This window comes from Ambystoma mexicanum, chromosome 6q (assembly GCF_040938575.1).
Source record: "Ambystoma mexicanum isolate Mex_15411 chromosome 6q, UKY_AmexF1_1, whole genome shotgun sequence".
Lineage (NCBI taxonomy): Eukaryota > Metazoa > Chordata > Amphibia > Caudata > Ambystomatidae > Ambystoma > Ambystoma mexicanum.
The window spans coordinates 1,034,932,375-1,034,947,905 of NC_090937.1; the positions used below are offsets into that span (position 1 = coordinate 1,034,932,375).

General features: G+C 45.4%; 1 protein-coding gene across 5 annotated transcripts in view; it reads right to left on the reverse strand.

Moving 5' to 3' along the window:
* The window catches only part of PCM1 (pericentriolar material 1), a 2,166,942-nt gene that overhangs the window by 1,786,275 nt on the left and 365,136 nt on the right, over positions 1–15,531 (reverse strand). For all 5 annotated transcript variants that reach the window (XM_069631563.1, XM_069631561.1, XM_069631564.1 and 2 more), the window contains 2 exons: positions 7,316–7,526; positions 3,409–3,589 (listed from right to left, as the gene is read on the reverse strand). In XM_069631563.1, the coding sequence (XP_069487664.1) occupies positions 3,409–3,589; positions 7,316–7,526 (392 nt within the window). The remainder of the gene's footprint in view (positions 1–3,408; positions 3,590–7,315; positions 7,527–15,531) is intronic.

Below are 15,531 nucleotides of genomic sequence, written 5' to 3' on the forward strand. Positions count from 1 at the left end.
AACTTGGAATCCGCGAGGTCAGGTATCGCAGATGTATTACGTTTTATGGGGAAAAGATAAAAAGTCCTCCTTTTACCCTCAACTAGCCAGAGGGGACACCAGAAGAAGGGCCGTCAGGCAGAATCCTGTGCAGTGCCCTTAGGGACCACTTCACACAATTAAGACTACAGGAGGCAATACAAGTTTTACCTTTGGTACAAGCCTGTACTACTATGTTAAAGTGATGGCAGTAGCGGAGCAGCCAGGCTTATCTCAAGAGAATATGAGCAGTAGAAGAGATTACACAAAGGGACCACAATTACTGTGACTCAAGCAAACACTGACTCAAGGTTTCAGGTAAAAAAATATAAGTACATTTATTTCTGAACCATTTGTTATAAACACGACACTTCTATTAATTCAAAAACCACATGTAAAATACACAACTAACCAATTCACTGTGTACGGTATACTTCAAGTTAAGTACCCTGTGTTTTAGCGGACCGGTGTTATGAAACAAAAGACGTTACCGGGAATACACTTGAGATCACTTTTTGACAGTAATGACAGTTAGGTCTTACTAAAGAAACGCGTATCCGCGGCAAGAAATATTACCGGGGTAAAAACACACTTCGCACCCGAGATACCCAGAGAGAGTTGGGGGCAAAAATCATAGGCAATACTTTTGTCAAGGCAGGCAGAACCAGAGAACACTCTTAAGCAGAAATTCAAAAGTCAATAGGCCGGAGCCAGTGTCAAGTGGAACCGGATTCCTGTTGTCGAGGATCACACAGTCAGATAGTTCACAATTCAACAACAGAGGAAGCAAAGGTTATAAGAAGGAGGGAAGGCAAGGGCAAGCCTTGGAGGCGAAGAACAGGGATTCACCCCAAATTCCTCGGGCAGAACACAATACCTTATTCAAGGAAGACAGCAGTTGTTCCTGGTAGTTTCCTGCAGACCCACGGTTCCTGGAGCTTCGATGCGAAGGAGGACGTCTGGAGGGGTCTGCACCACACAGGGATGAAGCCGGCAGCAGCGACAGTGAATAAAAAGGTGCGCTCCTTAAAAACAGGAGAGGCTCTTCAGATGGATTTCCGGACCGCTACAGCAGTGTGCAGCGATTTCAACCACAAAGAGGATCCTCTGGCTGTAGGAGATGAGCTGGTTATCCCCACCAAGCTCAAGGGAAGAAGACTCTGGAATGTCTCTTCTCTGGTCGTCGAAGGGTAGATAGCTCAGGACTGCAGCAGGGCTTCACCGGGATGGGATAGTTTAAGCAGTCGACTTCTTTTCCGCTTCGGTTCCTTGTAGTTCCAGTGGCGACTGACTTCTAGCCCAAGAGACCTGCCTTTTATGCGAAAATCCCCCATTCACAATCACGCAGCAGGGGGGGGGGGTAGTCCGGCCCAGACAACCACCTCAGCCAATCATGGCAAAGTGCAACTTGGGTTTCCTAGGATACCCTGTGCAGGGGGTGACTACACTCCTCCCTCACATTCAGCTCACCTAGACACCCAGGCGCCTAGAGGAGGGCTTCTGGGCAGAAGCCCGCCAAAAGACAGTGAACAAAGAAGGCAAACCTGGTTTGCCGCGCAAAGTAAAACTCAAGAAGGACTTTAACAAAAAGAAATGGCGAATAAACCCAACCGGGGCCAACAAAAAAAAGTATTTGGCCAAGTCTAAATGTTAAGGGCTAAGGATTAACACTTTCCAGTACTCGATGTAAGATGGGGGGTACTGGATCTGTGGTTAAATTAATAAGTTAATGGCAACTTTACCCTCAGAAATGGAGTCGGTGGGAAGTCTAAAAGACAACCCTGTGTCACTGCACTGAAGGTGCTGTGTAACACATAGAAGAAGGGGCTACTGAAGTGGTATCCTACAGAGTCCACAATCACAAAAACAGATGAAATACACATGGCAAAACACAGGTAAGAGTGGGGAAAAAAAAGGTACACTCTTACCAAGTGGAAAAATAAACTCCAGAAAAGCTGCTGAGGGACTCACTAGGTAAGGGAAATTAGCCATTGAATGAGAATTCTCCCCAACATCGTGCCCCTCCCCCCCCCCCCCCCCCCAAGAGCAGCTCCAGCAGGCCAGGAATAGCTGTTTACAGAATATAAAAAAAGCTCACTGTAGACCATTGAAGTTAATGAAGGAAAATGTGAAAACCCCAATACTACTGGGCACAGCGGCTCCCTGCAGACAAACCCAAGTACAGGATCAGTACCCCAGGCCCTCGGGTCAGTTTCTCAAGGTGATAGATCTGAAAACAATGTGTCCAGGAATGGCAGGTGCATAGGCGAGATAGGGTGCCATGTTAGGTCTGGCTCGCCGTGGTTTGGGATTCAGTAAAAGGGATTTGAACCAATGAGCTAGCAAGGATCCAGACAAACAAATGGCACCAAAAACTGGAGACAGGAGCAGACGAGGTAGAAGCATCAGCATCCACTAGGACAGCTACAAGAGCACAGAAGGAGCACAACCAAGGTTCAATAACAGCTCGGTGGAAGGGAAGGGGCAGCCAGTGAGCAAGAAATTGTCACACAGTGCAATGGTGGGAGGCGACCTAGGAAATTACAAGAACAGTGCAGAGGAGGGGCAGTATCAAATCACTTGCAGGCCAGGAAGACCTAACTAAAGGAGATTGTGTCGGAAGGATTTGCCAGGCCAGTAAAACGAACCTGGTCTGAACAGCCAGTTCGGCTACCTAAAACAACAGGACGCAAAGGAATTGTTTAAATTGTTGTCTGTATTCAAGGTGGAATAAACATCCAGAGAATTTTCCTGGGAATGTGTTCATGAAAGTTGAATATGAGCCCCTACAAACTGAGAGTCTCACAAATGTTACACAAACGCAACCCTCTGTTTGGGGCTCAGCTCTCTTTCCCTAGCCCCAGCATTTCAAATTTGTAGGATCTACCCTACTTTGTACTAGAGTTGGCACCATAAGAAGACTAATGTTTAAGACTGGATGTCAGAAACCTGTTAGACCCCAAAACCCTTTTAAGATCATCCTGACCACAAATCCCTGTTCTGAACCTGCAGGAATAGTACTTTGACGATGTCAAGGCTATGACAGAAATTTCCTCCTTACACTAGGCAGAACCGGCCATGATCCCCCACACTAACCCAGCTGAGAGAGTATGCAAAATTGAGACGCACGGGCAGCAAACCAGAGATCTGCAGCTGGGCGAACTGAAACAGACTTGTACCACTCCTTCATGAGCAAATCATCTGCAGTTACTTTGGACCAACCAGCTGCTTGTGATGCATCTGTGACACCTATTGCAGTTACAACTAATATTTAAGAAGTTATTCAATAAATGCAAATAAAACTACTGTAAAAAATAAAATGATTCCCTAACAAATGTGAAGTGCAACAAGCTTTCATTACTTATTAGCCTTTTAAATTTGGTAAATTACTTGAGCTTTTCGGTAGGGTTAATACACTCTTCATCTTCACTCTGATTTGTAGAAACAGGTGGATAAGCTGCAGGTGTCCAGCTGTTAGACTCTGCATTATGTGTTGCTGCCACAGTTGCAGAAGCAATTGAATTTGCACTTTGAGCTAAACTCCTCTGAGGGGATCCAGAAGTGGCCACCACTAAGAAAAAGGAATGAAAATATTTAACAAATGTGAAATGATCATTTGAGAACAAATTCAAAGAACATACACATATAAAAATACAAAGAAAACATTAAATGTAAATGGTATGGTCTAGACTGAAAAGGTTATTAGACTTGGATTCATTTGAACTGTAGACTTACTGAACCAGTTAATCATTCCAGTATTTCAATTGCTCTTCACCAAGTTTCTATTCTTACTGTACAGAAACTGTGGCCAAGTCTCAGCTGAAACATCCATCAATACCTCTTCCCCAAGCTCCTCAAAGCCTACTACCTGGATATCCAGCAGTGAAACAGCAGCTACGCTTGGAAAACACCACTATTTGTCGATGTGCTGAAGACACCTTTATTGGTAGACCAAAGATCTGAAAATACTACAGTGGGGTAGAGGAGAAAACCTACAGGACTTGACACTTGATTTGTTTTAGAACTAAGGAGGGAATTCTAGAAGTTGATCAATTCAGGTTGAAGACAAACTTTGGCTTCTTTTTTGGCCCCTGCTTGATCTGAACAAATGCTCCTATCAATTTAGTTAGAAGAGCGCTATGGGAGTGCACCAGGCTGTTCATCATGGAATATCATATCAGAAATGAATTTATATGGCTATTCTAGGTTGCGTTTACGTGCTTTGCTTATTTTGGCAAACAGGTGTATTGTACAGGGAAAGTTGCTCAAGATTCTGACCCCACTAATCATCCTACTTGACCAAAATATTGTAAAAATGTATCTGCTGCAAAATGTTGTGCCTGAAACAGTCCCCCTGCTGGTTTTTAAAATACTATACTGACAGACAGGTGCAACAATGTTTTTATGCTCAAAGCTATTCGGATTTATTCCTTGTCATTTTAAAACAAACAATCTTGGTCTCCAAAAGAGTGCTGCAAATTATGGTAACCACACAATTCCGCTCTAAACAAAATAAATGTTTCCTTGGTCACACATCTACACAAACCTGCATTACAAATATGCCCTATTCCAAATATAAGTTATATCCAACACAATTAATTCCAAATAGGGTACTGGAACAAAACACCACTCTGCCTACACGTTTGGCTGTGTGTTAAGCAGTAACTTCAAATTACTACCCACAGCAACCTTTTTCAGGACTATTTATACCACATAAAATGAAAAAAAAAGACAATCAAATTTAAAAAACATACTTTATATTAGGTTCGATATACCTTATTTTTTCTCCATAACTCAAGGCATCTGTATTTTACTATTTCAGCACACAGCTCCTTATTGGCAGTGTTGCTAGGGACCCTTAGGATCCTCCTTGAAATTATTTTCTAATATCCTAGAGTAACTACAGTTCTTCAGGATAGAGAGATACTTAGTATCTCTCCTAAAACATAGGTCTGAGAGAATGGCACACACCACCTTATGTGGAGTGCCAACAAGATACTTAGTATTCCCCTTCTCTCTGCTCCTGTGAATTATGTCACATAGACAATCTCCTAGTTATGGGTGGTGGCAGTGGACGTGTCCTACCAACTATTGTGTGATGTTTCTACCGCAGGCTATGTCCATAGCCTCGGCAGTGCACAATAGGGGCACCCAAGTACCAACTTGGAGGCTCCCTTCTTTTTTGCCATTACTAGCGTTGCTTTTCTTTGTCAACCCTTCTACTATTCTGGGGGGTCTGTGCCTGTGTGTGTGCGCCTGCCTGTATCTTTGGCGGGAATCCCTTCCTAGGTTCAAGAGTGCCTGGGCAGGCAGTGTGTGGGGAGGGAGGGTAGAGGGTTGAGTTTTCCACCCCCTGTCCTTTGTCTGCCAGAGTGCCTGAATTTGACCAGCTCCCACTGGAGGTCTGCCTGTCCTGATTGGACAGCCAAACGCCCCTTTCTGTAAACTGCTGAGGAACATTGCAGAGGAGTGATTGCTGGAACTGTATAAAAGAAGGTGAAGATCCTAGAGTGTAAAGCAAGTTGACTACTGGAAGTTGAAGTAACCGAAGAAGAACTGAGACGCCTTGCAGACCCTTTGCAAAACTGAAGCAACCACTACTGTCCTGACCCTGTTTTCTGTGCGACAGGAACTCCTAGAGGACGACTCCTTCCCTTGGATTGGTGGGAACATTCAGTCTCCAGATGAACTTTGATTGGAGCCATCTCCCGAGGACCTGCAAGTTGGCAGAGCTGCAAAACCCCAATGCCCAGACCTCAGCAGTGTGGGGCACTGTCGGAAGCGAAGATGATTGACCGGGAAAATCGAGTCCTTTGTTGGTGCTGTAAAAAAGGCCCCAAAGCCACAGCGTGACCAGAAAAGTTGCTGAAAGTCATTCTAAAGGTCCACCCTCGATACTTCTGCTGAGAGATCCAATCCATTTTTGTCATCGGACCAAGGAATACAGAGGTCGGGTGCAGAGCTGCAACATCCTAAGGCATCCAGCACAAACATTTTCTAAGGTACGGTGGGGAAAAAGGTATTGCTTACCTTATTCCAGAAAGTCACTCCAGAGCATTCGAGTGCACGTAGAGGTGTCCAGGGCAAGCCCCTCTTATCACCATCTCAAACCGCTGCTTGTATCCATTTAGAGAGTCCTCTAACAGGGTCTCCAACATTAGTTAATCCTTCTTTCATCTTCCTCCCTAAAGACTAGAAAGTATCCACAGGAACATTTGATTTCTGCTTCTTTTCAAGACTTTGAGCCCTCTCTGACCTATCTTTAGATCGAGTTTTTGGACTTAAGACTTGCTGTGCCGGGAAACTGCGTCTATGAACTCAAGCTCTACTAGGCTAAAACTAACCAACTGTTTTCCTTCACAAAAATCACCATCTTCTATGTGTATGCTGACTAAATGCAATTATAGTATTACTCTCTAGGTGCACGTTATTACCGATAGTATGTAGACCTGTCAACCTCCTGTAACAATTGTACGCATTTACCAACTACCATGTAAGGGGTAGCCTGTTGAAAGTATTGTGTGTGATGGTTTATTGTGCAAAGTATTTTAACATTGGCTTGTGTGAATATAATAAATCTATATTTTAATATACATATATGTGTGTTTCTTTGATGTGCAGTACCAATTGGGTTCAGTGTACTTTGCTACAGCTCACATCTTCCCCTAAAGATACCCCTGACTGCTCTGCCACTCTACCAAGGTTCGAGCAGTAATGCAGACTGACACAAAGTTGGGGGATCTGCAAACCACTGGGACAGCTTACTAAAGTCTTACCTCCAAGTAGGACTTTATGAAAACTCCCCCAACACCTACTATATATCATGTAAACACTGCCGTTTTAGCTACATTGTAAAATGTAGAAATGTTAAGTTCTCGTCCATGAAAGTTGACCATATTTGGCATGCAACTGATCTTTCCAAATCTGAACACATGCTAAATGTAGTGAAGTAGCAATGTGATCATCCCCAAACACTGTACATAAGTTTGATAAACTATTCTGATAAAAGGTGGATAAAGCACAATGACAGTAAGCTTGTGTCAAAGTACATTACTAGCACATGGCTCCTGGATTGTTGCCGTAGAGCCAGAGAATATGCAAACAAACATGTGCATTTACATAGGACTTAGATTATTGAGAGCAGTTTAAGAAGCTATATGAACTGCAAATCTTAAAACCTAAACAAGCATTGGTCCAGATATGTATCATACAATTTAAAGTATAACAACTGAAACCCAGCTCAGAATTACAGATTCATTGTACCAATTTTACCGTTAACACAAAATGCAATACTTACATGAGCTGTTATTTAGATGGTGATTGCGAAGTGTATGAAGCTCGCCAAGCAATTTGTCCATTTTCAGTTTCTTTTCTTTTAAAACTTTCATCTTGTTAAAAATGTGTGCTTTCTCCTCAGACATCGGCTCAGACAAAGATGAATTTCTACTCTGGGAAACTTCCCTGGTGAGCGAAAGGCTTGCAGCTTGTCTTCTATTATCTGGGACAGGCTAAGACACAAACAAATAATCACTTGAAACAAAAGCAGATCCAAATATCAAGTACATCAAATGTAGAAATTTGAAACACTGAACGACTGGGGTCCACCCACCACAGATGCCCAGGCACTGTCACAGGGATCTTTGTCTTCACCAACTAATCACAATTGGAGAATGTGTGTACCACATGTTTGAGATGGGTGCAAACCACACAACACCCACCCACCACCACCACCACCACTACTGTAAAGACTTTGGTCACTAATGGATGCCCAAAAGGTAGTGCGAAATCTGGAAATACCCTCTCCATCCCAGCAAAACCAAGGAACTCCCAGTGGCAGTACCTGACTGGGGAGTAATAGGCACTGCGAACATCCAGGGCGACGAACCAATACTTAGCATCTAATACATGAAGGATCACAGTTGGCGGTTAGAAGCCATTTTGTGAATGTGAAATGTGGAGAGTCAGAAGGAGGACACGGACTCTGGACACAGTAGACGATATTTTATTAAAGTAACACTATCAGGCCTAACATTTCCTATTTCTATGGGTTGCCCCCAACTATGTTACTAACTAAAAAGCTTGTCAGTTGTAAATGTCCAAAGAAATATACCCGCTGTCCAAAACGACCCTATGATATGATACGATACATACGTAGGGGAGTCCCCCGAATGAACCATTCAACAACTAATTTGATTGCCCAGTTTTAGCTCATACTAGGTCCCATTCCATATGCTGTTTTAATCACCACACAGAATGTAAAATGTAATACACAGTTTGTCATTTTGTACAAAAAAGTAATAATTTATTACATAGGCCATTGGTCCTACGTTCACACAAAAAAATTAAAAAAAAACACATGAATACATATATCAATATGGAAGATGTATATATAAATCTAATAGCATTTTAGTGATTTAATCATAAAACGAAAGGTGACACAGAAACAATTCTATAGTATGGAGGAAAGCAGGCACAAAACCAGGTATTGGGATGTGTATTTTCAGTCATGTACAATTCTTGTCATGCATAATCAATTTTAGAATATGTATTAGGTGACACTGTTTTGGAGGATTTCTGTGACTTATTAGCCAGATAGGGCCAGGAAGACAGTGTTTTGTGCCCGCTTTCCTCCATACTATAGAATTGTTTCTGTGTCACCTTTCGTTTTATGATTAAATCACTAAAATGCTATTAGATGTATATATACATCTTCCATATTGATATATGTATTCATGTGTTTTTATTTTTTTGTGTGAACGTAGGACCAATGGCCTATGTAATAAATTATTACTTTTTTGTACAAAATGACAAACTGTATTACATTTTACATTCTGTGTGGTGATTAAAACAGCATATGGAATGGGACCTAGTATGAGCTAAAACTGGGCAATCAAATTAGTTGTTGAATGGTTCATTCGGGGGACTCCCCTACGTGTGTTCATCTCGTTACTCATTTGTCCCCTGTATGCCTTTGAGTATTCTTCCCTTGTGTGGCATGATACGATACACGGCATTTATAACGCGCCTATACAGAAGTGTTTCAAGGCGCAACAAGGCAAGGGAAGGGGAACAGAGGGAAGACCGACAACGATCTTACTAGGCCAGGTGTCATTCAGATCGGGCAAGTGCAGGGGAAGAGGAAAAGTGCGGGGGAAAAGGGGAGGGTGCAGTACATGGGATGAATAGAATAAATAAAAGCAATAAGTCCAAAGTACGGCAAGCTGATGGCAAGTGCAAGGGTAAGTGCAGACATCAGGTGTAAAGTGCTGGTGGGGGACAGTAGGGATACAGAAAAACAGTCTCCAAGTGTGGGAGTTGCCAGGGAGGCAGTGCAGGTGTGCAACTGGCAGTGGAGGGTATCTGGGCCAGAGATCAGAGGGCGGCCAGGCAACCAGTGCAGTTTCAGTTATAGTCAGGACTTCAGCAGGGGAGAGGGGGAGAGGCGGAGAGAAATCAGAAGCAAAGAGGAAGGTCTTGAGGTGCTCAGGGCTTCAGGGAGGTAGGGAGGCTGTTCTAGAGGGAGGCCCCATCCGAAGAAAGATCTACCACCAACTCGTTGCTTGGAGAAGCGACTGATCCAGAGGGAGTTGGAGGCGGGTAAGCCAAGCGCTATTTAGGATATTTAGGAAGAGAGAGTTGAAGGTATTGAGGCCTCAGGCCCCAGAAGGCCTTGTGGACAATGCAGAGGGTTTTGAACTTAATCCTCGCCGCCACTGGGAGACAGTGCAGATATTTCAGTCCTGGAGAGATACGATCCCTGGGCTTGAGGCCAAAGACAAGTCTCGCAGTCCTGTTCTGGATGAGTTGTAGAGGGCGGAGAGTAGAAGCAGGAAGATTTAGAAAGAGGCTGTTGCAATAGTCCAGCCTAGAGAAAACCAGAGCTCTGGAGACAGTGAGCTTCGGGGGAAGGAGAGGAAAGGAAGAATACATCTGAGAAGGTGCAGCTGGTAGAGAGACTTCTTAGAGATGTCAGATGTGAGGAGAGAAAGTGTTGCGTCGAAGATGACCCCAAGGTTTTTAGCCTCGCAGGTGAGAGCAGGAAGAGGGCCAAGAAAGGCAGGCCAGAGTGTGACAGGAAAGGAGGGAGCGGGTGTGCCAATGAGGAGAATCTCAGTCTTGCTGGCATTAAGGCAGAGATAATTGGCGGCACACCACTCCTGGATAGCCGAAAGACAGTCAGAGATGAGAGAAGGAGAGGAGGTGGCTGAAGGTAGCCTGAAAATGAGCTAAGTGTCACCCGCATAGCAATGAAAGTTGGGGTAAAGAATGGCAATGCGGTAGGCAAGAAGTGCCAGGTATTGGTCGAACAGCCAAGGAGAGGGGGGAGACCCTTGGGGAACACCACAGGTAGAGAGAGAGGAAAGGAAGGACCCAGGTTGGACCTGGGAGGGTCGATCAGAGAGGAAAGAAGTCGGCCACACCAGGGCCTGACTGGTGATACCCGGGTTGTCACGGAGACGGTTGAGCAGGATGGCACGGTTGACCGTGTCAAAGGCAGAAGAGCGATCAACTAAGATGAGGACACAGGGGGTGTTGGAATCAAGGTTGGAGAGCAGAACTTCACGGATGTTCATGAGAGCAGTTTCTGTGTTTCTGGCAGCTCTGAAGCCAGACTGATGGCCATGAAGACAACCAACAGATTCATTGTGAAGATTAAGCTGGGAGATGGCCAGCTTTTCCAGAGGTTTGCCCAGGAAAGGGGTGATGGAGATTGGGCGATAGTTAGCTGGGCAGGATGGGTCGGCAGAGGGTTTCTTACGAAGAGGGTGCACAAGAGAGTGCTTCAGGGGGGATGGGAAGACTCCAGTGGTGAAAGAGTGGTTGCAGAAGTCGACCAGAGCAGGAGCCAGGGAGTCGATGTGGTCCTTGATGGTTTTGGAAGAACAGGGATGGACCTGGTTTGACGAGACTTTAGATCGGACTTGTCTACAGACCTCGTCTGGGGAGAACTATGAAAACTAACTTTGCTCAGGAGAATGACTCCCTTCTAGTACCAGTCTGTCGGATTATATAATCCTCACAGTCGCTCGTGACTTCTTGAAACAGTCTCTGAAGTTAACAATAGCTCAATTGAAGTTCTTCCTCCTCTTTAGGAATATCTTTTGGGGATCTTTTATGAGATAATAATAATAATTTTGGCATTTATATAGCGCTAAGAACCCTCAGGTATCTGAGCGCTGCTTATTATTACCCACGGTGTGTGGTGCTCATTTATCGACCTCGGAAGGATGAAAGGCTGAGTTGGGCCCCGCCGGGATACGAACCTGCGTTAGCAGGCTCTGTACGGATGTCAAAGCGAGCGCTCTACTCGCTGTGCCACTTGACCGGCTATGTCTATATCCCTGGTTGTTGATCTCAACATATCCTTGAAAGGCACTATTGGTATGGTAGACTTTCCCTCTTGGGAAATTATAGTTCAGCTTATTTTGGTTTACTGGACTTTGTATCTGGCTCACTTGTCTAGTTCCTCTAGTCTAGACTGTGGTTCATAACTTTCTCTCTTGTGTATTATTCAGATTTTCAGAAATTCTCTTTCCTGTATCATAACATTTTTATTTCATATGTTTCAAGCTTAACTTGGTCTTTCCTGCAGGTTTATCTAATCTTCCTTACTCTCAGTATTGAGTTTTTCAATAAATCTTCGATTTCCTTTGCTTCAAGGTTAACTTTGTCTAATGGCTTCTACCGCGTCTGGTCGGCAGCACCAGCTGGGTCAAGACATGGTGCCTGGAACAGAAGAATGAACAATTCATGCAGAGCGGTAAGGGGGACTCAATTTGCATAATCTGCCACAACGGTCCAGCGGTACAAACTCTACAAAACACTGGGACCGCAGCGCAAAACAAATGCGGCCCCAAACCCCACAGAGGGAGCTGCACAAAGGGGAAAACACGCGGATATCCCCCCCTGCACATGGTAGCAACATTTTCATCGGAGCGCACAAACGGATGGCCACAGAAGTAGCTGAAATACAACGCCAGGATAGAAGAGCTCCAACAGTGCAGGAGACTCACGCACAGTCAGAGGAGAGGGCCATTCAATCTGCACATCAAAGTTGAGGCCCAGATATAGTGGTCCCTCCACTGGCAGGACCGTACTGGGGCCGGGGACAGCGGTGGATGGGACAGTCGACGCACGAAACGTCTCTTCAAGGCACGAGGGACTCTCGGAAGGGGGTCCTCAGACTTTCAGCGGGGATACCACCTAATGGAGTTAGAAAGGATCCCATCCCATGGAACGGCCAGCAGCAAATAAGTCAAAACAGGGGGTATAAAACCGGGGGGGAGATACAAAGGTCAAGGGAGTCCAGCCAAAGGGAATACTCTGAAATCAGAGAGTAAGACTGCAGCGAAGCAGGGGCAAGTGTCACACCTCCCCCCCCGGCCAAGGGACACCACTCCTTATCCCGAAAGGGGACTGGGAGAAGTACAACAACAAGATTCCCTACCTGGATGTCTAAATGCAGGCAAGAGAGTGAGCTCACAGGACATTGTGGTCAAAGGATACAAAAGCACAGGTGAGATAGTCAGACTCAGCACTACAGGCAGCAAGGCAGAGTGAACTAACAGTGGTGTAAAAAGAACCCTGCACCAGCATGCCCCCAACGCTCACAACTCCAAATAAGCGAAAGGATTCCTGAGTGAAACCCTACAGCGCAGTAGACACCCCACAACCCGGCGCATGAGAAAGATAACAGGAGCAGTTAGAGGCTGCAGCAGTAGCATTGATGCCAAAATCTAGACAAAAACCTGCAACCCCAGTCCATTCCATTCCCTTCCCCAAGGGAAATGGGCCAAAAGCCTGAGCCAACTGGAGTGTAGACAACACATCAACAGCCCAAAGGGGGGAAGCCACACGAGAAACTATTGCTCAGGACCGGACAAACATGGGTGACAAACATGACAAAAACGGTCATGCTGAACTGCTTCAAAGACTTCCAGAATCAATTGTTACTCTCCGCCCAGGAACAATGTCAAGCATTAAAAGAGGATATGAAGCAATCCTTATAGGAGGTCAAGATAGACATTGCGAAACTGGAAGGTAGGACGGACACATTAGAAAAGCAGTACAGTACATGGAGGACACTCAGAAATCGGATGAAGTGCTGGAACAGCTTGCAAGCATCTCTAACAATCTGGAACTACAATGCAAGGCGAAAATTCTAGCAGAAGAAACGGAAACCCGGGTCCAGCTCAATAGAATCCACCGAGTGGGACCATGAAGACCGCCCGAACCAGGGGCGCGCCCAAGAGATGCGTTGATGGCAATATCGTCCTACTCCCTAAAGGAACAAATTCTACAAAAAAGCAAGAAAGGCAGGCCTGCTATGAATAAATGGTCAGGAAGTACAATTATACCAAGCCCTCACCCAATCCACACTCCTGAAGAGAAGGAAAATGGGCCCAGTAGTGCAACATCTGCAGAACAACCAAGTGCGATATAAATCTGGACTCCTATTCACATGGGAAGAGAGGCACCACAGGATGACCACATGCGAAAAAGGGGTTCATATTCTAGGCCAACAACAGAATGAATGAGATGAGCAGGACCAAATCCTAAGAGCTAAAACTCTGAGTGGAAGGCTGGAAAACGGTAGTGAGAAAGACTAGAGGAGGAAGTAGAAAAGAAAACCAATGCTCCCCCGATAAGTCAATCGACAGAGCGGATGGCATGGAACACATTAAGCTATGGCAAGGGGGTGGGAGCCCCCCACCCTGAATCTTTCAACTAAAAGAGACGCATGGGAGTAGGAGGAAGGGCGATGTTGGAATCCGTAGTGGGGTTTAGGACCCACCCAAAAACTGAACCAGAGGCTGATCAGGGGCCAGACGCGAGAGACACTACATCTGAGCGCTCCTAGGAACCTAGCCCCTCCACAGGGGAAAGGGGAAGTTGGAGGGGTGGGGGGAGAGAAAAGGCAAAGGTGGTGGGATGGGGCCGTGTCAAGAAAATAAACTAGAGGGGGGGGGGGTGGACACCACGACAACACACCAACCCACAAAGCAGAACGTGGATAGTGGGAGCGCGAAGCTGCTAAATATCCCATCATACAATTTTATGGGAATGAACACCCCAATTAAAAGGAAGAAACCTGAGCGTCAGTTGATTACCTCAACTTGGCATCGGACTCCCAGCGGGACAGAAGTTCTAAGACTCAGCCAGGGACAGCAGCCCCTTCAAGAGTCCTGAAGAAAGCCTTTGAAACTCTAGCGCTCCGGGACGTCTGGCGCGCAAAGAAGGAGGAAACACAGGGATTCACCCACTTCTCACATGTACACAGCTCCCAATCCAGAATAGATTACGTGTGGGCATCCGCGGGCCTAGTTGGGGAGATGGTAGATTTAGAAATAGGTTGAATATCCCTCTGAGACCATGCCCCAATAACGGCATCGTTTAACATTAACAGGCCAGGGAGAGGGGGTCTGGTACTGGAGATTCCCAGTAGAGAGCCTTCACGACAATATTCTAGCGGAGACAATTATGGGGAAGATAGAGCGATGCTTAACAGAAAATAAAACTAGGGTAACCCCCCCCTAGAGTGTGGTATGGCATGCCTTTAAGGCAGTGCAACGAGGTGACCTGATAGCAATGAAAGCACAAAGGGACAAGCAAAGAGGAAAGTGGGAGGAGGACTTGGAAGGGGAACTGAAGAGAGAGCAGAATTAACTGGTAAAAAAAAAACGGCAAAAAGAGGAAACGAGGCATATGCAAGGGCAAATGGGCCGGATATAGAATAAGAAAGCAGAAATAGCCCTATTAAGTCTAAAACACAAGTACTACATCAGCGCCAACAAAGTGGACAAGCTACTGGCTAGATAACTCTACGAGAAGGGGCGCAAGACTATCATACAACTACTAAGGGACAGCAATGGTCAAATGAAAACAACTAACGAGGACTTGGGAGAAATAACAGAGCATACTACCAGTCAGAAGCACCCATAGAGGATAACCAGAAGGTATACTTAGACAACATCTCTCTTCCCCCAGATCTCAAATGCAGACAAAAGGGCGAAGGAGAGGGATATACAAGAAGTACTCCAGGCAATCAAAAACCTCCTGAGAAACAAGGGGCCGGGCCCAGGCGGATACCCAGACGCCTGCTACAAAAAATATAGGGAAGTGCTTGCCCTGAAACTGACCAAGCTATACAACAACTTTAGGATACAAGGGAACATTACAGACTCCATGAATGAAGCGAAACTGATAATCTTCCCCAAATCAGGAAAAGACCCAAAACTCCCAGGCTCATATTGCCGATAGCCCTAATCAACTTGGACGCTAAGCTCTATACAAAGATTTTGGCAGAGAGACTTACCAGACTACTCCCAACACTCATTGGAACAGATCAATCAGGATTCATCCCTACAAGGCAGACCGCAGATAACACCCATAGGGTATAGCACCTCATAGAAAAAGTAGCACACCCGTACACCCCGCCATCCTAGTGTCCCTGGATGCGAAGAAAGCATTCAACAGAGTAGAGTGGACCCAGCTATTTCACACTTTGGAGGG